At 46.7% G+C, this 22,900-nt stretch overlaps 2 protein-coding genes across 10 annotated transcripts in view; one reads left to right on the forward strand and one right to left on the reverse strand.

The window, feature by feature from the left end:
* ZNF821 (zinc finger protein 821) overlaps positions 1–9,621 on the forward strand; it is a 17,800-nt gene extending 8,179 nt beyond the window's left edge. For 7 of the 8 annotated variants that reach the window (XM_059381686.1, XM_059381689.1, XM_059381684.1 and 4 more), the window contains 5 exons: positions 2,973–3,098; positions 5,725–5,870; positions 6,525–6,629; positions 7,751–7,917; positions 8,666–9,621. In XM_059381686.1, coding sequence (XP_059237669.1) covers positions 2,973–3,098; positions 5,725–5,870; positions 6,525–6,629; positions 7,751–7,917; positions 8,666–9,320 — 1,199 coding nt within the window. In that variant the 3' untranslated portion in view covers positions 9,321–9,621. The remainder of the gene's footprint in view (positions 1–2,972; positions 3,099–5,724; positions 5,871–6,524; positions 6,630–7,750; positions 7,918–8,665) is intronic. The other variant, XM_059381691.1, reaches the window with a different exon arrangement.
* Positions 9,622–11,621: 2,000 nt separating this feature from the next.
* ATXN1L (ataxin 1 like) lies at positions 11,622–22,894 on the reverse strand. 2 transcript variants are annotated; one of them, XM_059383661.1, is made up of 3 exons: positions 22,786–22,894; positions 20,437–20,504; positions 11,622–19,303 (listed from the first exon to the last, which is right to left on the reverse strand). In XM_059383661.1, exon 3 carries the CDS (start codon positions 19,184–19,186, stop codon positions 17,120–17,122), a length of 2,067 nt encoding a protein of 688 aa, XP_059239644.1. In that variant the 5' UTR covers positions 19,187–19,303; positions 20,437–20,504; positions 22,786–22,894; the 3' UTR covers positions 11,622–17,119. The 2 variants fall into 2 exon arrangements, with proteins under 2 accessions (XP_059239644.1, XP_059239645.1); XM_059383662.1 differs by having other exon boundaries at positions 11,622–19,306.
* Between the last annotated feature and the right edge of the window lie 6 nt (positions 22,895–22,900).

The raw sequence follows: 22,900 nt of genomic DNA on the forward strand, positions 1-22,900 counted from the left end.
AGAGAGAGATCACAAGTAGGCAGAGAGGCAGGCAGAGAGAGAGGGGGAAGCAGGCTCCCTGCTGAGCAGAGAGCTCGATGCAGGGCTCGATCCCAGGACCCCGAGATCATGACCCGAGCCGAAGGCAGCGGCTTTCGCACCTTCATTTTTACTGCAGAGCTTAGACGACTTGTTCTCAACTATTAATAGACAAATAAATACCCATGTTAAATAAGATGGTTGCCCTACATTAATATCTAGGGACCTGAGGGTTTTTTTAACCTACTCCAATAGTCTCAAGATAGAAGGAAATAATAATTCAGCATTATAAAAGCAGGCAGTTATGTAACACTTCTTAAGCACCTGTATCTCTATGGATCACATTTGACTTGAGTTATTATGACATACTTTTAGGTAAGTAAAAGGTATCACTATCTTTTTATGAAAGGATAATTCTGGAGAGTGGGATTTAGAGTTTAGGTAAATAGTGACTACTGGAGGATCATTCATTTACCTTCTCCTATGAGATAAGCCAAAATCACTTTTCTAATAATTTTTATATATTTTGCTTTATATTGATAGAAATAGCCCTAATGAATAAAGTTTCCATTGGCCTTTGTAAGTCAGGAATAGAACCAAATAGAAGAGAACAGTTTTTCTTTCCCAACAGCCAAAAAGGAATAACAATTAATTCATTCCAACAATCCTAAGTGAGATTGCCAGCAAAAGTCCTAGACAGGGACATCTTCTGGATAGACTCTTCTCTGTTCTGTGAAGGCCTAAATATTAGACAACATCAATAGACAAAAATGTTGAGCTCAAGTTTATGGGTCTAAACTGAATTCCTAGTTGATCTGGAAAGTCATCCTTTTAGATGCCCTTTTACTAATCCAATGGTAATTACCCTTGGTAATTAAGGGGGGAAATAAGTATTCTTCGTATGTTATAAACCTAGTTTGTTTCCGAGTAGGTTTCTTTAGAGATGAGAAGTGTCACTGATGAGAATGGTCTGCCCCTTGATAATTATCTGCTGGTATATAATATATCCCTTAGGGCCATTTCTGCCCATAGTTTCCATGTCCGGAAGCATGCATCTATCCAGAAGAATTCAGTAACAGTCCACTTGGCCACGGTCTTGTGGTTACAGTACAACCACCATGAAGAAAAGTATTTTCCTTCTGCAAAAAGAGTGAGGAGGTACTATAATAGAATTCACTGTTTGCCTTCTCTAGCAGTAATTTATACCCAGTTTGTGATTGTGATATTTTAAAAATGGACTTAAAGCTGCTTATTTTTCTTTTACTGGAGGGCTTTGTGGCTAGAAGTTCACTTGAACCCTGAACACCTCTACTCCCACTCACAGTATTGATCAGAGTAGCCCCAGCATGGTAACTTATCACAGGGTATCAGAACCATCAAAATGATAGGTCTCTTTGTCAATTACTGGCCCTGAGAATGTTACTTTGGTATTTGAGGTGTAGCATCAGATTCTTATGATACAAAGGTAACATTATCGCTATGATCAGAACCATTCTTCTCACAGAGATAAGTGTTTGTTTTCAGCAAAATCACTCTGATGAACTATCTAACCCCACATCTCTGCTTGAAAGCAGTTTAAAATAAGGATTTTAGAGCTGTACAGACCTCGGTTCAAATACTTTGCTTTCCTATAAACCTGAGTTTTCTCTTAAGTAAAGTATGGGTAGGAAGAATACCTAACACATAGAGTTTTGCAGAGAATCTTTAAGATAGAAATTATAAAGCACTTAACAGAGAGCCTGGAACTAGGACATGCCAAATAGTAATTATTAGTGTATAACACTTAGCATATGGATGCTCACTGAATTTTTGCAGAACAAATGCCTAAAGTGAATCACATGAAGCCTACTTCATGTCAGATTGCCCAAGGACTTATAGCACAGGTCAACTGACCATTTCTCCTACCTCATTGTATCCTGTCTTGGAATCTGAGCCTGTTTACTTTCCTTTCTCTCCATTAAGAAAGCGCCTGGCCTATTGTCAGACATTTCACTAGGGCTTTTTATTAGTCTCTCTTGGTGGCTGGAGAATGGGGACTGTAGTTTCCACTCTGACTGAGATAATGGAAACCTCGAGAAACCCAATTCTCTTTTCTCCTGCTTGGCCTCTTGGAAATAAAAGAGCACTTAAATGTTAACTCTTCAATAACCACACAGATCCTAGGCAGAGTTCATCGAAAGTAAATGCATAATCAAGGACAGGTCCAGGGCTTTTGGATATTCCATTACAAGAAAAGAAAAAAGAAAACAGACCACGTTGATCAAGGAAACTGATAAAATATTGTTGCAAATTGGTTGCTGTCTTTCAGGGAGTTTGTTCCTCAGCAAAAATCCATTCATATATTACTTGTTCTTTTAATCTACTATTCAGCTAGTTGTTGATTTGCTTGCGGTTTATTCTGATAGACACAGAAGTAGAGTCAAGGAACAACTTCCAGAGCATGTCTTGGAAAGAAGATGGCTGAAGATGAGATTAGAGAGATTGTTATTGTAAGGGTTAGTTGAAGCACTTGTTTGTAGTCAGAGCTAGACACTGAGCCACGGCCATAGTGTTAGTATACTAAGAATCAGAGATTGTGCCCAGATTTGTTGCCCTATCTTTATCATCCTATCACTTCACCTCTCTGCCTCTCTCGCCAATCCTGATGGAAGGTTATAAATGGAATTGAGATTCTGAAGTTAAATTTGTAAAGTAGAAATTGATTACCTTTTGAAAGGAGTCAAGATTAGGAGGATTTAAGCAAGTGATGCTTTCTAGAGCATCTGGCTTACTGCCCGGGAAGAGTAGTGGTGCCCAGAACTCCAGGAGGCAGCAAGCTGACTTAGTGATGGATGACCCCACCATGGGGTACCTGCCTGTCTCCTACCTTTGAATGGTCTGACTTTTCAACCAGCTTCCCTGGGGATACATGCTGCCCAGCTGGTGGCCTGACTATTTTTCCTTGTGACCACCAGGGGATCAAGTATTTGCTGGGCTAGAAGAGCAAGCCCGCCAGGCGATGATGAAAACTGATTTTCCTGGAGAACTTGGCAGTCAGCGACAAGCTATCCAACAACTAAGAGATCAGGACTCCAGTAGCAGTGAGTTCTGCACCTTCTGGTAATGACTCAGGGCAATGGGAGAAGAATTATCAGAGTGTGTGTGCTCTGGGGATTGTGCATGGGGGTTGGGAGGAAGATATGAAGAAGATTTGTGGATCCTCAGTGTTCCCAAAGATGTTCTAAGGTGTACGAGCATATGCTTGTCCAGAGAGAGGACAGGTTTGGTATTATATATTTTTTTTAACTCATGGACTGCTTACTTGGTGCAGTACCATACAGGGATAGGTTTGTGATGACTGTGAGACAGGGGCGTAGGGATTATTAGTGCTCACCCTGTCCCTGAGTTAGGTCAGTTGAAAAGAATCTCTGTCTCCTAGAATCTATTTACTCATAATTAACAAAATGTAAGAGTGGCATTAATGAAATTTTTGCTTGAGATTTCATTATAACGTTATATAAGAGGATTTCCTTACTAATGAGATTATGCATCATATGAAGTGCTGAAGTCAAAGTCAGAGCACCTGGCTGGCTTGGTAGAACGGACAGCTCTTGATCTTGGAGCTGTGAGTTTGAGCCCCGTAGTGGGTGCAGAGATTACTTAAAAAAAAATTTTTTTTAATGGAATTTTTAAAAAGGAGTAAAATGTTAAAGTCAAGGTCTTCCCACCCCAAGTCCTAAGTAAATCCCTGGAAGGAGATGGAAAGACAGTGGCTGGTATCTTGCTGAGCCTCACAGCTCATCTGTTCCGGGAGCTGCCTGAACAGACACATTTCCTAGAATGATCTCCTTACTTTACTAATCACATCCATCTGATATTGGTTGGTATTACTGTCAATTCAGAGTGAGATTTTTAAATTTTTCTCCACATTTGGGATTGAAGAATAAAAAAGGAAAGAATTCAGCACCTTCTAGGAACTACAGTTTTCACTCTAAGTAATAACTTAGCAACAAAAAAACAGTAATAATTTAGCGTCTAATAGCAAAGAAAAATGAACCAAAGATTTCTAGAAAACCTGTGGGAGCTACCCGTTTGAGTAACAGGATAGGAATGGCAACATCTATAAAGTCTAATAGGCTTCCATTCTGGAAAAGCTGCATCGTCCCTCTAGATGGCATACTTATTTTGTAAAAATCATTTTAGTAGAGAGGTATGTTTGGATTTTTTCATCACTCATGTAATGTGTCTGATACAATGTTGTCTTAGACTAAGTTTACAAATATTCCAAATAAACTGGTGAGAAAATATGGTATGATTTAATCTGTTCCAGTCCTTCATTATTTAGATGAATTCAGATGAAAGCTTTGGGCTAGGGAATAAGGCATACAGGGCCCAAATCCAGTCCCCCAAACAAGTAGAATATCTAATAGAGACATATGTAACTACTAGCAGATGATTTGGTTAGATTTTCTTATGAAGAAAAAGAATGTAATCAGTTTTGCCCAGATGCTGGTGGATTTCAGAATTATACAAGGTAGTAGTAGAAAGAAGACAAGAAACGCTGTTAGCGGGAAAAGCTGAGTCTCACAGGTGAAAGTCTACCTTATATTTCTCTTGCTCATAGTCAGGCCCAGGAATCCAGGATCTTAATGTGGTTGGGTTGGGGCTGGAGTCTCACAGCTTACCTAGACTTGGCTTCCTTCTTGTGATCTTCAAGGTACTAGAACTTTTTTTCCCTTTTAGAAATTCCCTTTTTTATTGTGTGTGTGTGTGTGTGTGTGTTTTTTTTTTTAATGTTTCCCCTACCATTTTATAAGTAATAGGGGAAAACATCAGCCCATAAAAACCTTGCAGATCCCCCAGTCACAGGCAGACCACTCCCCCATAGCCACATCCTATCCCCTAAATGAAAACAAACTCAGTTCTTTAGTCACAAGAAAGTATATTTCATCCTAAAGAATGGCCTGTTCCCTTTACTTAATACAGTCAGTTATCTGTCAGATAATCCAGAGAACCAACAGAAACAATGGATTTATTTAGCCTAGAATTCTGAGTTACTAGCAGAGTAAGAACACCCTGAGTCAGGTAGCATAACAAATGGCCTAAGGTTGGTTGCTGTACTCTTTTTTCCACTGGACTGAACAAATCTTTCCCTATAAGGTGACATCACTACTACCTCATCTCTTGAAAAGAGGAAGAAAAAAATTTGTTGGTTTTTCTCTTAAGTGTGCCTTAGGGTTTGTTGGGAGAGAAAGGATTAGTGGGACTCAGAATAGAATAGTACATGTGATGCCATTGGAAAAACTGTACCAGGGGGGTTATGGAGAAAAGTAAGTAATAGAATCAGTGAGAAGTGTGGGTAAGGCAGAGTTCGTGTGTTGTGGGAATGAGCATGGTGTGAGGTGCGTGGGAGGTGTGATTTCAAGTATGAAATGTTTGGAATCGTGTAAGAATTATTTTTAGGATAACATACAGGGCCCAATTAACTGTTGTCTAATGCAATTTTGCCTGAGATTTTCTCTTTAATGTAAATGGCATTATAAGCAATAGCTATAGCTCTTCCACCAACATGATTTGTACCCAACTATACCAACTGTACATTGATACAAACTCCATTGTGGAAGACTCGACTATATTTTCCATTATAGCTACAAACTCTAAGATGGAAAGCAACTCAAGATGTATTCATGCAAAAATCAGAACAAGTGACCAATTTGTATGTTCCAGGTGACAGTGAGGGTGATGAAGAGGAGACCACACAAGATGAAGTCTCTTCCCACACATCAGAGGAAGATGGAGGGGTGGTCAAAGTGGAAAAAGAGTTAGAAAATACGGAACAGCCTGTTGGTGGGAATGAAGTGGCAGAGCACGAGGCAAGTGACAACAGCTCCCGAATTCAGGACCCCCAACCCTTCTACTTGGCTCTGATGTGCTTGATTCACAGTAACGATCTTGCCTCTGGTAGTCTTGTAGGCCTTCATGTAAAGAGTTTCTTCCTTCACAGCTCCATTTACCTAAACCCCACACACAGCTCTCATCACACCAGCTTTCCTATCCTTCCACGTATCACTAACCCAGGTACAGCTTCCCCACTTCTTTCCAGACAGAATATCCACTTTTACAAGACTATCAGCCGACTTCTGAAGTATACTCTGCAAATATAAGTCAGAGTGTTACCTGAGGTGCCAACTTCTCTCTAATGTGTTTCCTGAGGATTCCTGCAAGAAGCACAGCAGGAGGAAAACTAATCTTCTCTCTGCAGAGTTTACTGTGGGGAGTGGGGGATAGATCAGCTCTCTTAGGGCCGCCCTGTGTCCTCAGGGCAGGAAGCCTTGGGGAAAATAAAGATAGGAGTAAATGTGATTCCCTTTCCCTATTACTTTTCCCCTCAGTCCATAATGGGAACCTAAGAATAACATGTGATATCAGGTTGTATTCCTTTTAACAGGACACCCTGTTAAAAGAAGTAGGGGTAGGGCAAAGAGTGGTAAACAGTCTTAATGAATTGCCTACTTGTTGATTTGCAGGTCACAGGGAACTTGAATTCTGACCCCTTACTTGGACTTTGCCAGTGTCCCCTGTGCCAGCTAGACTGTGGGAGTCGGGAGCAGCTGATTGCTCATGTGTACCAGGTATGGGCTGGGGAGCCACGCGCTCCAGAACATGGGTGCCGGCACCTGGTTTAGCCTTTGCCTCCAGCTCCCAGGGGAACCTTGGGTTGTTGCTTCCAGTAAGACTCCACTCTAGTCCCCAGAATGTTTTAAAGAATAAGTGGAATGTGTTGGGTAAACCTGTTCTGGGTTCCCAGAGACACACACTCTGAAAATTAAATATTTTTTTTCCAAATTACTTAATGCACTTTTGTTTGTTTATGTATCGATTAGGGGTGGGTGGAGCAGGGGCAGAGGGGGAGAGAGAATCCTAAGCAGTCTCCACACCCAGCATGGAGCCCAGTGCAGGGTGCAGGGTTTGATCTCACAACCCTGAGATCATGACCTGAGCCACTGAGTCACCCAGGTGCTTCAATGCATATTTTAAATAGTGAAATAGAAACTAACATCTGTTAATAATGAGGCCTTGTTTTAAAGAAGAAAAAATGAGTTAACATAAATGTTTCTATTATACTAGAAGAAGTGTAAATGAGGGGATCAGAAGAACACAAGCTTTTCGTGCTCTGCTCTCTGATCCAGTTGCAGAGCACCTCTGCCTTGTGATCTGTACTAGAAAGGCGTTAGCACACATGGCAGCCTGGGTTTTGCGTAGTTGGTTCATGAAGGGAGGCCTTTCTTCAGAAGATTGTTTTTCAGAGGATTTAAGAAAAGGCAGGACAAAATGCTTTTGGATACCAGTCTTCCTTGCCAGCTTTTACACTTGGCTTTCATTGCTCCCTTAATATGCACCTGTACCTGCACAGTGTGAGGCTACAGACAGAAATTATCCCAACCATGAATTCTTTGCAGGTTTTGAAGAGGGCTCTGGCTCTGGAGCTTTGTTGTTTACAAGCCAGCTACATGTTCCAGAATATAGTCAAAACTGTAATGAAATCTGAACAATAATCGGATTGGCCTGGCCCTTCTAAAGGGTCGTTAACAGAAGAGACTCTTACTTTTCCAGGTGCTAAGCAGGGAGAATAGTTGCAAATTCCTTGTTCTGAGACTAAGGAGAAGGGATATTTACCAGAGAGCAGTTTCTAAGTGGGTGTAGATTACTTTAAAGGAAGCCTGAGCTGACAGATGAAGACTCTGTTTTACAGCACACTGCGGCAGTGGTGAGCGCCAAGAGCTACATGTGTCCTGTCTGTGGCCGGGCCCTAAGCTCCCCGGGGTCCTTGGGTCGTCATCTCCTAATCCACTCGGAGGACCAGAGGTCTAACTGTGCTGTGTGTGGAGCCCGTTTTACCAGCCATGCCACGTTTAACAGGTTAGCTGGTCACCTAACCCTCTTGCTCTGGGAACAAATTATTGGGTGTGGGTTCTGCTTTCACAAATGAAAAGAAAGCCTAGAGATAGGTAATGCAAAGGTGACTGACTCTGGAAATACAAGTAATGAAGCCAATAAATAAATCCGTTCCATTAGATATCCCCAAAGGGAAATGAATTCTCATTTCTTTCCCTATTAGAGTAATATTTTCATCTACAAAGATGTTGGGGGCAGTCCAATAACATTCATGATAAAGCTTAGAGAGGTTACAGGGAGCTAAAAGGCCCCTGTGAGGACAAAGTCTGTACTGTGTCCCAGGAAGGCTGGAACTGTATGAATTGTGTCCTAGTTAAGTTTGCCTAGGATACAATGCAGAATCGGCCAGGGCAGGAGGGGTGGACTCCCCTAAAGGCAGCCTCTACCTCAAGAGGGACCACCATTTCCACAGTAGGACTGCCCTGCACAGCTCTTAGAAACACCACCAGCCAGCTGGAATGTACCCTGCACATCTGTGGGGGATATCTGGCAGGTGGCTCAGTCTCTAACTCCGGGAGGGCTTTAAAACTTGGTAGACCACCCAAGCCCAGAGAAGGTATGAGGTGGGGGAGGTCAGAGGTCTCCCAAGTACTCAAATCTGACCCCTAGTGGTGAACTTGGAGCAACTGGCCTAGTAGGACCAGCGTTAAGTCAGAGCTGTATCCCTGAGCCTTGCTAGGAGACCCTAACAACCCAAATTTTTGTATTCCAGTGAGAAACTCCCTGAAGTACTTAATATGGAATCCCTACCGCCAGCCCATAGTGAGGGTCCCTCCAGTGCTGAGGGAAAGGACATTGCCTTTAGCCCTCCCGTGTACCCTGCTGGAATTCTGCTTGTGTGCAACAATTGTGCTGCCTACCGTAAGCTACTGGAAGCACAGACCCCCAGCGTTCGCAAGTGGGCCCTACGCCGACAGAATGAGCCGTTGGAAGTACGGCTACAGCGTCTGGAACGAGAGCGCACAGCCAAGAAAAGTCGGCGGGACAATGAGACCCCAGAGGAGCGGGAAGTAAGGCGCATGAGGGACCGTGAAGCCAAACGCCTGCAGCGCATGCAGGAGACAGACGAGCAGCGGGCACGCCGGCTACAGCGGGATCGGGAGGCGATGAGGCTGAAGCGGGCCAATGAAACCCCAGAGAAGAGGCAGGCCCGGCTCATCCGGGAGCGGGAAGCCAAGCGACTCAAGAGGAGGCTGGAGAAAATGGACATGATGTTGCGAGCTCAGTTTGGCCAGGACCCTTCTGCCATGGCAGCCTTAGCAGCCGAAATGAACTTCTTCCAGCTACCTGTGAGTGGGGTGGAGTTGGACAGCCAGCTCCTGGGCAAGATGGCCTTTGAAGAGCAGAACAGTGGCTCTCTGCACTGAACCCGCCTGCCCTCCTGCTCACCCAGGTCCACACGGATCTGTGCTACAGCCAACTCACAAGGCCTTGTCCTTACTGCCAGAGGAAGGCCTGGGTTTGCTGCAGGTGGACCTGAGCACCTCTTGCATGTGGGAGCAGGATGATGGGGTCAGCAGGGAGCCAGATTAAGGCAGCTCTGGACGAGGGAGTAGGCACTCCAGGGAACTGGACTCCCAGCCCAAAGCTGCAGGGCATGCTTATAGGACTATGGGGCCCAGTGCGGCCCACGGAGTTGTGAGGGCAAATAAATTAATTTTATCTTTACTGGCCTTTTTCTGCTTTTCTCTCCATTTCATTCTAGCAAATGAAGTGATCTAGGAGAGCCCTGGGTGGAAATTTTAAGCAGGGACTTCTGGCAGATTGTCTTCTGAAGGGAGGGTGCTCCTCATTTTAGGCGGCCCAGAGATCCCTTGTTTGGGCCTTTACAGGTCAGTGAGGCATAACTATGACATTAAAGAAAGAACGGATGCTAACTTTGTGGGTCCATTCCCACAACCCTAATGAAGATCATCTATGGTCCCAAAAGCCACTTAAACCTAGCTTACCTTTTCCAAACTCAGAAGTAGACGCCTTTCCTCCTAGCTGGCATTTTCTAAAGAGATGCAGTATTCAGGCTAGGTATTGGCTGCTTTTCCCAGCAGATTTCAGTTTGTCAAACTTTAAAAACTCTATCATAGATAGTAGTCACCTTCATTTAGGAATATGTTCATAGAAACAGCTCTAATACTAAGGTCTATAGTACCAAGGAGCTCTCATTGGAGAGAAGAGATGATCCATCTTTTTATTTATACCCCAGAGCCAAGATAGGATAATACCCATTGAGAAAAATCCAGAATTAAGGTGAGACGAGAGCTCAAGTTGACAGTGGTCAAAGCCAGAGCAAAATGACAGTTTGTATGTCTGCCAAACCAAGGAGGAGACAAGAGCTGAGGTCATTTCTAAAAAGTGTCTGTGATGGTACAGAACAAGTACAGAATTTTCCTTAGCCTGCACCAAAGATTGTGTACAGTTTAGATAATTATAGATCTCGAGGTCCAGAAGGAAGTGCCCTAGTTAACTTGTAGCCAGAAAAATAACTATGCCAGGAATGTGGACCTCTTCCAATATCATAACAAGGAAACTTGGACTCCTCTCTGACCTCCATAGGTTTAAGGCTATTTAATAGTGTTAACTGACCCCCTTCCCACCACTGAGCTACGGTTAATTCCTACCAAGCAGGCTGAAAGATTTCTGTTCTGGGAAAAGAAAAATCTTAATAAGCTTATTCAAAAGTACTGGATATTTGAAATAAAGTAATTAATTGAGTCAAATGTCGTCTGTCACAGAGCCCCATACTGAAGTCCTACTCGGGATGCCTCAAAATGGTTGAGCACTCTCTATGCGTTAAAGATTATTCTGAGCACATTACATGAATTATCTCCTTTAATCTTCACAGCAAACTAGGAGCTAATACAAACTCAGGAGCCCAATGCCTGGATTTAAAAAGCTGCACTGTCATTTAAAAACTTACTTTGGGCAAGTTACTTAACCTCTCTCTTGGTTTCCCCAAACACAAAATGGAAATAATAGTATGAGCAACAAATTACTATCAATCTATAATATATAATATATATTAATATGATATAGTTATTAATATATGTAACTTAGGATGGTTTGTGGCACCTGGTAAATACTGTATCTGAGTCACACTCCTGTATCTGAGTGTTTCACCTCTTACTACTGGCAAGCTTTCTAGTTTAGAAGCAATAGTTTAGGAACGCCTGGGTGGCTCAGTTGGCCTTTGGCTCAGGCCATCATCCCAGGGTCCTGGGATCGACGCCCGCATCAGGCTCCCTGCCCAGCAGGAAGCCTGCTTCTCCCTCTCCCACTCCCCCTGCTTGTGTTCTCTGTCTCGTTCTCTCTCTCTTGTCAAATAAATAAAATATATATATTTTTAAAGTTAAAAAAAAGCGGTAGCTATGTTTGCAGCTGATGTATTCCAACAATTTTTGGCAGCATTCCCGAGGAAAGACAAGAATTGGAGAAAAGGCCAGCAGGGAGGACATCTACAAGCCCGTGTGATTGATTGTACTAGTATCTAAGTCTATAGGTAGACTTCCGGGTCACTGAAAGACACACCAACAGAATGTGCAGATCTGGTCAGAGCCCACCACATAAAGATGGGCACTATTAGCCATTACAAGCTCTCCCATGAAGGGCTTCTATCCCCCACCCAACAGCCACTGCCTGAGGCTGGGATAAGAAGAAGGCGCAAACACCAGAAGGAAAAGCTAGTAGTTTATATAGATAGATATATAGATATATAGATATTGATATATATTGTGTTTACATAGTCCACAAGTTAAATGCAGGTATCCATAAGAAGAGCATTAACAATAAAAATACAATCTGTGTGTAGCCAAGTACAGAGACTTAAAATGGTAAAACAGCAAAAAGGATCTCACAAAAGTACAAATATACAGTACAAATTGATTTATTTAAAACAGTTACAAAAAAGCACAACAAAATAGAGATTATCCTTAGAATTATTAATGCTTTGTTAAAGATCAGGTAGGATTAGAGGGTAAGAAGTGGTACTGGGTGGGGGGAGCACCTGACTAGTTCTAAGGCTTTAGATACAATGCAGTTGATTACATATTAATTCAGCCATTACATACTGGGGATAGTAGTTGGGGGATCAGTAATTTATCTACAGGGAACTCCTACACAAATCAGATCCATCCAGACCTCCCCAGTGCAGTCCTTCTTTATTCCTCAGGACCCTAAAGCCACCCGATGACAACATTCCCACTTTCCTTTCTCCACCCCATTCCCTATCCATATATTCTTCCCTCCCCTAAGGTGCTGTGCAAGCTGAGAGCAGCCCGCTCTCTGCAGCTGGAACTTATACTGTTTTGGCTACAGGGATCCTGTGTGTGACTAGGAAGGTTGTAGGGGACAGCCTTATTTTAATACTTCAAGTTTGCCACGAGTACAGTCAGTCTCTTCCCAGCACAACCTATATTCTTTCGAGTGTGAGTATCAAGCAAACGAGGGATGGACCCTGCCTTCAGCAATCCCAGCAATGCACTAACCACTCACAGCTCACAACTACGTGCAAACTCCCTGTCCAGGGAGTGCGTGTAAAACCACGGTATGACCAGCTCACTCTGTGAAGAACCTCAGTCCCCGTGACAGTCATAAAGACAGAAACAAATGCTTGCAAGTTTGACAACAGGTAAAGGCACATGGGCTGCTGTCATACACACTGCGGACAGGAACCCAATTTGAGGCCATCTTCACTGCTGGGCATTTGCAGTAGAATGGCTTTGGGATCACACAGACTTTGAGTTTGCAACCTACCGGGGGAGGATCTAGGCTTAACAGAAGAACTAATAAAGAAACCTTAGTGTGAAAAGTGCATTTATTACTACTGTTCCTGCTGGGGAGGCTCAGCAGGGCAAACCGCACCACCTCTCCTCCTTCCACCCCAGGCACTGTGCATAGTCTGCAGGTAAGGAGAGAGTGCAGTCGACTCTAGCATCTCGAGGGTCAGCATCATCTGAGGCCCAGATCCGGTTTCTGGCCCAAAGACGGACCCTAGAGTTGAAAGAGCAACTGATAGCTGCAAAGACCCAGATGCTTATTTTATTATTGCATAATGTGGGAAGCCCTCCCGAGCCCAGGGAAGCTGGACAGTGAAGGCTTCCCAGCAAAAAGGGCTAATAGGTTCCTGGTCAACATCCAACCTTGCACAGTCCAGCTCTCCAACTGTAGTGTACACTTCTTCCCATCTGGAAAGTATTGTAGCTTCGGTGTGGTTTAGTAAACTCAGCCCTAGGAGGCCAGCAGTCTCCCTAAAACTTGGCCTCTACCCAACTTACTTGCTCTTAAGACTGTGACCTCATCTCCATGGCCAGTTCGGTTAATCAGGTATCTTTACTCCCAAGGACCCAGGCCCTTTCCCAGTCAGCTCATGTCCACCCTTCATCTCCAGTGTGATCATTCAATTCTCCAATGTGCCTGCGTGTTGCAGGTTTAAATCATACCACCCTGTTTCTCTCCTATGATGTCCACTGGTAAAAATAAAACTAAACCCCACCAAGGGGCTATTTCGGTCAAACTTCAAACCCTCTTCAGTCCCAGAATCCATGTAACTGGAGCCAGATGACCCTAGCCCTACCACGCTGACAAAAGCCCTATCCCAGTTCCCCGTCATTTATTTTTAAAAACAGGATTTAAGATACCACAAAGGAAAGCAGTTAATACATAGAAAACGCCCACTAATAAGACCTGTTTGCTTCTCCCTCAAGACAGGTGTTTGGAGCCTCAGGACTCCTGACAAGCACTGAAGCCACATCCCTTTGGATTCACCAGCCCACCAGCAGCATTTCATACTATCCCTATTCAATATGACTTTGCTATAAAATAACACTTGCACAGTTAAGAATGGACAGGAAGCCTGGATTTCTTCTATATGGTCAGACATGGAGGGAGAGGGAGCTATAAAGGGTAGCAGGCAGGACAGTGAACAGACAGCAGCAGTGGCAAAGCAGCACAAGAGCAAAGCCCTTGGTGTTATGACCAACTGGGACCAAGACTGTAGAAGGGTCAGACCAGATCTGCTAGGGCCCCTCCCCCAGGGTGTAAGTCTTCAGCTCTGAATTCCCTTCCCCCATGCCACCACCTTCCATGCCTCCCCCCAACCATGTCCACCATGTACATCTTGATAGGAACAATGACCCAACACTTGGATATATTACCCATCCTTTACCTGATCTCTACTCCCCAACTGATACAGGCATTCCTGGTCAGTGCGGCTTAACAGTCCTCCTCTCTAGTTCCTCCTTTCTATTCCTCAATTCTGGGAATTTCCTACCACTGACAAGGGAGTGGCTCTGGCCTTCTTCAAATGCCTTTTCCCAAAAAGCTGACAGCTTCCCACTAAAATGTTCACTATCTCAATACCACTCTTCGGTCTCTTGCCAACTTATGAAATTCCTTAAGGAAGAACAGACCACCACAGGCTCCTCTTAGTTCTCATACCTAGAAGAAAAGATGGAACCGGAGGTAAAAGATAAGCGGAATGCCACAGCTCTGACCAAGATTTAGAGCAGAGAGCTTCTTTTCCTGGGAGCCCATACTTTACAAAAGACACCTCTGTAGCTTAGCAAATCGAGTATTAAGATGTTACATACACATGGCATGGTACTAGAAGAGCTGGTGATACTCCTTCACGGGCAAGAGACAGAAGGGGAACAGCAGCAGAAAGGTCAGGGCCCAACCTGCCAATGAGCACAAGATGTTCTCTTTCCAGGATTAAGTGGAAATTACCAGGCTGAGAAGTGGAGGGTCACTTGGTTTAAACTACTGTCTGGTTGGACATGGGCTTGCTCCCATCAGGAGGAAGCTCAACTGGTGTCCTTGATGGACAATTCTTGAATGTCTACTGTGTGCATGCCACTGTATTCAGTTGGTGGGCCTTCCTATGAGGAAGGAGATTTCTGAGAAACCTGTGCATACAATAATCCCTAGGAATGAGCTGATCACAGAACAGGCAGAGATGAGGTCTTCTCCCAAGGGCTATCGTCTGAGAGAATTCCTCAAAGACTTAGCCCCACAGGCCCCCTCGGTAGGAAACAAGCCAGAGAAAGCAGCATTCAGAGAAAATGGGGGACAGAGCAGGGAAAGGTGAGGATCCCAAACGCATACAAGGTTGAGTGTTCACCAGAGTTGGTGTTTGGTTCTGAGGTGACCCAGAGACTGAAGTACTCACAGTCAGGTCAGCAGCTTCCTTTGGATGGGCCTCTGAAACCTGACTGACTGCTCTCTAGGAATGAAACAGTGGTGTGTAGGGCTTGTAGCAAACAAGCCGTCTCAGTCACTTTGTTCCCCCAGGAGAACAACCTTTAGCACCTGAACACTAAGAATGACTCCATTCTCAGAACTCCCCCTCCCCCCAGGAGGTAGGTAAGATTATTTATCCCCATTTGGCAGCTGGGGAGGAAGTGAAAGAGCGAGAGGTCACAAGACTTGCCTGAAGTCCTTGACAGAGTAGAGATCAGACCTCAGAGGTTTGGGACTCCTGATGACAGGCAAGGCCTCGGTTAGTCCACGTACATTTCTGAACGAAATGCCAGGATCATACACTGAGAGAAGCCTCATCAGAGAGCGGGGTGGACGATACCCTGAGTTGCTTCAAGAGTCTGAAGACCCCTGAAAAACAAACAAAAAACCCACCCACCCACCTGAAGGCTGGTGGGGGAGCCTAATTCTCAATACCCAGTGGAAACCCACAGTCCAAGCTGATGCTAAAAGTTGTGAAGAAAATGTGGACTTAAGACACAAGGCGGGGGGGGGGGGGGGCAAATGCAACTAAGATTGAGAATGCTCTTTGCAGAGGAACGCTCACCACAAAATGAGACCTAGGAGACTTCGGGTACTGGAAACTGACTATCCCAGAACCTTCGAGCTGGCTGTGGGAGGGGATGGCTCACAGAAGCCTGAATGCTGACGGAAGGGGGAATACGATGGGAGGGGCTGTGTAAAAACACCAGGATGGGCACTGCCCAGCCAGGGGTATTTGCCCTGACCCAGGGCACAGTTCCCTTCTTGTTTCTCTACCAAGCTGTTCAGCTGCAGAAGAGGAGGGGACATGATTATGAGTTTTGAAAAACAGGGAATATAACTGAAGAGGAAATCATAGAGACCCCCTCCACACCAAACACTAGAGGTCTTGGTCAGAGTGGACAAAAACGGTTTTACAGAAGGGGAAAGGCAGTGCAGCTACAAATCAGGCCCAGGTCAAGACACCATGCAGAGGACAGGGCAGCAGAAGGGTTGGGGCAGCGCAGGCACTTAGGCACAACATAGACAGAGGAGGAGAGTAGGGGACTGGGGACAAAGGTCCACTGGTTCTTTCAAAAGTCACCATTACCAACTAGAAATTCAGTACGATTTCGAAGTAGGTCTGGCATGCTGGGTACAAGGAGCTCTGTTAGGTCAGCTACCTTTCCAGAAGCCCTGCCTAGAGCCCGGTCACCTGGCCATCAGGTCTTTCTCCCAAAGTCCCCTAACTGGGTCCCTGCCAAAGTAGTACTTCACTCTGAACCCTGGAGGGGCTTCTCTTTCTTCTGGTGCTAGAAGCTTTGGGGGAGGAACAGTGGGAGGATGGAAAGGGCTGAAGCACAGGATCAAGCCGAGTCCCGCAGAGGAGCGCTCCTCCCCCACAAACCCACAGACATCTGTAACAAAATCACCCTTTAAAGTGCACAGCTCTCGAAAGAAGAGTTCTGGGTGGGAACCCTCTTAATCCCGATCATGGGGCTTCCTCCCCTCCCACCACAAAAAAGAAAGGAAAAAACTTCCGACAGTTGAACTGCTACTATAAGCTGTGGATCATCATTTTTGGCTCTTTCTTTGCTCCCTCCCTCTGCCACCTGCCCCCAAAGCCCGACCTTCCCCTTGCAGGAGCTAGGGATGGGGAGGAAAGAACAGGGGGGCCCTGATATTTGGAATGTTTCTTATCGTGTGTGCACCCCCATCCTTCCTTAGCTCAGGCCTGCTGCTCCCCATCACAGCACCCTCTGGGGCTGCCCTGAAAGGATGCCACGGGGTAATAAGCAACAGACCCTGCCTTGGGAGGCTGCCTTCATGCCTCCTCTTTCCCCCCAATCTCACTGCCAAGAGAGCCATTCCCTGCTCGGCATGTGCAAATCCTCTGCCTGCTCACGCTGAGGCCCAGCTCTGGGGGAAAGCCCCAGTCCTGGTCTGGGAGAGAGGTTCATTTTCCTGCATTGGAACGCCCTTCGATGGACAGCTTTACCTCCTGCGGAATGAAAGAGGGACGGAGCAGCGCAGCCCGTGCCTCCTCCCCTTGCATGCTGTATCTTTGGAAGCTTGGGGCTGGCCAGCAGGCCTGAGCACCAGGCTCCGGCTGTGAGGGCTCTACCATTTGGGGGCCCTCACCTGGCGGCTGGCTCTTCCCCTCACTGTCACATTGCTCTCTGGGTCCTAAGACTGTCCTCTCAGGCCTTTCTCGGGGGGGACCCAGCTGGCCTGGGGGAGCACAGCTAGCCTGAGAAACTGAGTTACTGTTCAAGCTCTGTAAACTGATAGAGATGCAGACATCTCCCACCTGCAGCCGATGGCAGGGCAAAGAGAAGAGCTGTGCAGTCCGCCCAGGGCTGCAGGACGACCAGCCCTGGCCATACACAAAGAAGGGGTGCTCGGGGGGCACCTCGATGCTCACTTTGCTCTGCTGCTCACCAACCACGAAATGCAGCATGACAAATCCAGGCCACTGGCTCTCCTGAATGTCCACGACCGTGCTAGAGTCAATCTTCAGCCCCCCGCTCACTTCGGCACTGCGCACAAAGTCCTGGGTCTGGAGGTCCTCCACCCGCTTCAGCTCCCCTGTAGCCAGCTGGATGATGGCGCCTTTCATGAAATGGGAGGGCAAGTGGGAGGAGGTAATGGGGGGTGGCGTTGGCTCCTTATCTGGGAAGGTGGCTCTGGCCTGCATGTCCAAACTTGATGCCACCAGGATCTCCGAGCCCACGGGCAGCAGACCTGGGTCAGTTCCAGTGGGCACCAGGTTGCCATTGGCTACAACCATTGCTTTGGGTAAAGGTCTATGTTTCACCGGTTCCTGATGGGATTGAGGGTAGAACCCTCGGGCCTGATTTTTCTCGGCCATCTCTGCTGGGTTCCTGGCTGACCCTCGCCCCTCACCCTGATGGTCAGGGGTATGATGCGACAAGTTGAGGGGGCTGGGCTCATCCTTCCTCTGAGCTGTCACCACACGATAGTCCTGAGAAGCTAAAGCGCCAACCACCCGCTGGACCTCGAGGTCGGTGTCTGGGGTCCCTCGGTGTGTCGGCACTGCCACCTCCACCCGTGCAGTCTGAGAACCTGAAAACAACTGTCCATCCACCACACATTCTACCACTGGCATCAGTCCCTGGCCTTCACTCTTGCTGTTAGGGGAGTCGAGGGCTTCGCTTTCCCGTCTTACTAAATTTCGTTCTCGCTGTCTCTGTCCGTTGGCAGCGGCTGCTTCCAGAGCAGACTGGCCCTCCTGAGGGGTAAGAAGTGGGCTGGCACCTGCTGGAGGGGTTTCATGCAAAGTGTACCCAGCAGGTAGCCTGGACATCTGATAATAAATGGGCATCCGGCCTGGAGCAAGGTCCAGTGGCTGAGTACTCGAGTGATGTGGCAACTGCCCAGGTGGGGAGGTGGCAGAAGGGGCTTTGCTGAATGAGTGGGCTGGGGATGAAGCCTGGGGAGGCGGAGTGGCTCCTTCTGCCAGGAGTGAGGCATATGGCACAAAGTGTGGAAGGTGAGAAGTGGCGAGGTTGGCAGAAGGAGAGAGGAGGGGGCCCGGGAGGAAATTAGGTGGCACAGCATAGGGAAGGCTATAAGGAGACCCGATGAACTGCAGAGAGGTGGACGGGAGCTGAGCATAGTGGATTGGGGGATAATGGATTCCTGGATGTTGAATCAGTGAAGACGCTACATTAAATGTGGGGGGCAAGGGGCTCATGTTCACCACAGATGGGAGACCAGTTGGGGAGAAGGTAGCAGGTGGCACAGCCACCTTATACAGCATACCATACTGGTCCACCGTCAGACCAGTGATGGCCTCAGCTCCATCACCCCCCAGACTGACTCTGGCTCCTGCCTGGCTCTGCCCGGCCACCACAACCCCTCGGGACCACTCAGAGGCATCACTGGAGGGTGTGTGGTTAGTTGAGCAGCTGGTAGTTCTCCCCATATCCTCGCTGGTCACGGGGAGGTCTCGTTTCTTTGGTGGAAGGCATTCCTGACTCCTCTCATGAACAGGTTTCATATTGCTTTATGGTGTTCCCGGAGCCTGGAAGGGGTCGGCTTGTTCCTTGGGGCATCAGAAGGGGCTTCTCTGTGGCTCCCCTGCACCCCTCTCTGCTGCTGGCTGGGGCGCCCACATCTGCTAGGGAACAAATCAGAAGCAAAGAAAAGTAACCTAGGGGCCAACCAAGTCAAAAGAAGTAGCAGAAACTGTGCCCACAGAGGACGGTGTAACGAAGGGGACTGCTGGGAAAAAAAGGCATGATAAAGGGGCAAGCAAGCATGCTCCCCTCCCCTCATTCATCCAGCCCAGGACATGAAAGAAACAGCGGAGGAAACCAGAGAGAGCTACAGGAACAATCATTCAACAATTCGTAAACAACCTGTGAGCTCTACAACCCCAGAGAGACCAACAGCTTCATGCTCAGGTGTGCCACTGATGGGGACCTTGACTCTTCCCAGCCTTCTCCCCAAAGAGATTTGACCACATGGTTATTGCCGCTGGTTCTTTTTCCTAAGCTTCTCCTTTTGTCACCAAAGATTACCATGCTATCTTCTTTCCAACATATGACCTCAACCTCACTTCCTTTCCCCAGCCCAGTTTGGGTTGTGATCTAACCTTTCCCCATCCCCCCATCCCCGGCCTGGTTCAACTCTCATCCTCCTTTGCTTCCTATCACCACTACCTCAAAGACCCAAGTGCCACTGAAAAAAAAGCATCTTCTGTGCTCCATGAAATACTACATTCAAACTTGGGCCCTATGGCAAGTGACTGTACTAGTGTGTTCTATAATGTATTTGTTTCTGCTCTTCCCTAAACAGCAACAAAACTCTTCTGACCACATATAGACTTCCTCCCCCCACCCACGTCTAGAAAAACTTCTTTTCTTCTCAGTAACCATCTTCAGTGTACTTTCTTCATTCATTCTCTTTCTTTTTTCTGTGTGTTTTCTTTTGCCAGTGGCTCTTTTTCCACTGTAGGTCTGCTCTAGGTACCACTTCCTAAATTCTTGTCCCATTCCTCCAAACCTGTCTAGGTCTCTATTACTCATAAGAAAGTTCTCTCCCCCTTTTCTCTTGCTGTCACATGTGTTTGTCCCTTGTCATAAAGTACCCTTTTGGTCCAAACATTTCAATGCATGAACTTTGTCACCTATTTCTTCCAATCAAGGCTCCAGTTCTTTAGATCTGGATGTTACACTGCTCTGTTTTTCCACTGATGTATCCCAGTGTTTCTTCTGGCAACAAGGTATCCAAATTTCCCTCTATTACCTGAGCTTCCAGTAGTGCCTCTGAGCAGCTGTAGTAAGAAGCAGTGTCCTCCCCGCTGCCTTGGGAGCCTAGAAGACAGAAATAGGAATAACGTAAGCAGGGGTCCAGCCTCTCGCTTCCCCAGGGTCATCAAGGTAATTCTAAAGCCACAAAAACATTAAAGTCCATGAGTCCCTGCCTCATGCTCTGCTCCAGAGGTAACAGCACATTTATCAAGTTTCTAGGCATTTGAATAGAGAAAAGGCTATCTCTCAAGCTCTAATTTGTGGAAGGACATCCCTGAAAAAATTTTTTCAAGGTGTGTCAAGTTTCACTGTTTTCCTGAATGTTTTATGCTTCATTCTCTACCTGTACTTATTCCCCAAAGGTTAAATTTACCACTAATCCCAATTTCAGGTAAATGTGCAACTAAAAATGTAAGATTCAACATTATTCCCATGTGAACAACGGGAAGCTGGAAAAATCACCTGCACGAATTTCACCTTTATTCAGGGCTGAAGAAAACAGAGATGCCAGGGTGCCTGGTTGGGTTCAGTCGTTAAGCATCTGCCTTCAACTCAGGTCATGATCCCAGGGTCCTGGGATCAAGCTCCACATCGGGCTCCCTGCTCAACAGGAAGCCTGCTTCTCCCTCTCCCACTCCCCCTGCTTGTATTCCCTCTCTTGCTGTCTCTCTCTGTGAAATAAATAAATAAAATCTTCACTGAAAAATACAGATGTGGAGGTTATTTAAATGAAAAAAGTGCCACTAGAGGAAAAAGAACACTTATTTATGTTTCTGGGGCAGAAAAAGAGGTCAAGGGGGAGTCACTCAAGGGGAAGCCTTATTAACAGATTTTCAGGATAGAAGAAATAGAATCCTGTGTGTCAAATTTTCTGAGTGACAACTTTGTACCAAGTGTTGAATCAGGTGTGACAGAAAATGCAAACACTGCCTGAGTCCTGGTAGCTATTAACAATGGGGAAAAAAGTTCACATTAAAGTATCAATATCTGGGGGCACCTGGGTGGCTCAGTGGGTTAAGCCGCTGCCTTCGGCTCAGGTCATGATCTCAGGGTCCCGGGATGGAGTCCCGCATCGGGCTCTCTGCTCAGCAGGGAGCCTGCTTCCTCCTCTCTCTCTCTCTCTCTCTCTCTCTGCCTGCCTCTCTGCCTACTTGTGATCTCTCTCTGTCAAATAAATAAATAAAATCTTTAAAAAAATAAAAATAAAGTATCAATATCTGAATCTACACATGTCAGTAACATCAAGCAGTGAAGAAAACAGCTGTAATCTCTGGCAACAGATAAAGCAGTACTGACCAGTACTGAGAAACTATCCATTGTTCTGTCCAAGTCCTACAGAACTGCAAGCCTCTAACCAATCTGAAGCAACATTTATCTCTTAAGACAGGCAAGGTGTGTATGTACAAGAAAAGGTGATGAGATAGGAAAACAAGGGGGAAAGAAAAATTCTCAGTTCCACAAACACAAATTACACAGGGGGCACGGGTCTTGCATCCCTTCTTCACCAGCAGTTCGAAAAAACAATTAGCCTTCTCTCTCATTCGCAACAGAAATTGGGGTCACATCTCCAATCCCTGAATGATCTTTGCTTCCTGCAATTAAAACCTTAAGGGAAATCTGCCTCTAGGTTAGCCAAACACGGCTGGATAAAAAAGGCAAGAGGTCTGAAGGAATGACAACAAAGAGCCAAGTCTGTGCACCAGGTTCCAACAACGCAAAACACATTTCGGAATCTGAAATCTCGGCCTCAGGAGGGGCTCGATGAAGACTTCTCAGAAGGAAGATGCAGCTTGTGACCCCAACCGAGCTGGCGGGGAAGGGAGTCTATTCCGGTGAGCTGCCAACGCTGTTAGTGAAAGCCCAGAATCAAGAGAATGAACCCAAAATTCGGTGAGGGCGAGAAGTACGCCCGCCAGAAATGAGTGGAGCTTGAAGAGACTGTGGGTTATGGCTTCCAGTGATCCTGCAATCCTTGCTTCAACAAGGGTAGGGCCCGAAATCGGGAATTTAACGTTTAGGGGGTGGGGAGTCGATCCTTGAAGCAGAGGGACAGGGACAAGGCCCCGCAGGCGATGCTTCCTTGTTTGGGGGCCCCTTCCCGCCCCCAAAGACTCGGACACCCCGGCCCGCGGGGACAAGCCTGAGGCCGCCTTCTGGGCCGGGCCGGAGAAAAGCGCGCGGGACTCGAGGCGCGGCCTCTTTTGCTCTCCGGGTCCGCGGTTCTCGGGCCCCGGTCCGGCGGGGCAATGGGCTCCAGGGGGCCACTTCCTCCTAAGCTCCGAGCCCAGGCCTGCCTGGCCTCAGTGAGGCCGGTCCAGCGGCCCCCACGTCCGGAGACACTCACCGGCCCATCTCACGGCGCTCCTTGGGCTCCTCCCGCTCGTCCCGGAGCCGCCGCGACCGCGGCCGCCGCCATCCCCGGCCCCGGAGCCGCCCCACACCCAGCGCCCCCCCAGCCG

This window comes from Mustela nigripes, chromosome 17 (assembly GCF_022355385.1).
Source record: "Mustela nigripes isolate SB6536 chromosome 17, MUSNIG.SB6536, whole genome shotgun sequence".
Classification (NCBI taxonomy): domain Eukaryota; kingdom Metazoa; phylum Chordata; class Mammalia; order Carnivora; family Mustelidae; genus Mustela; species Mustela nigripes.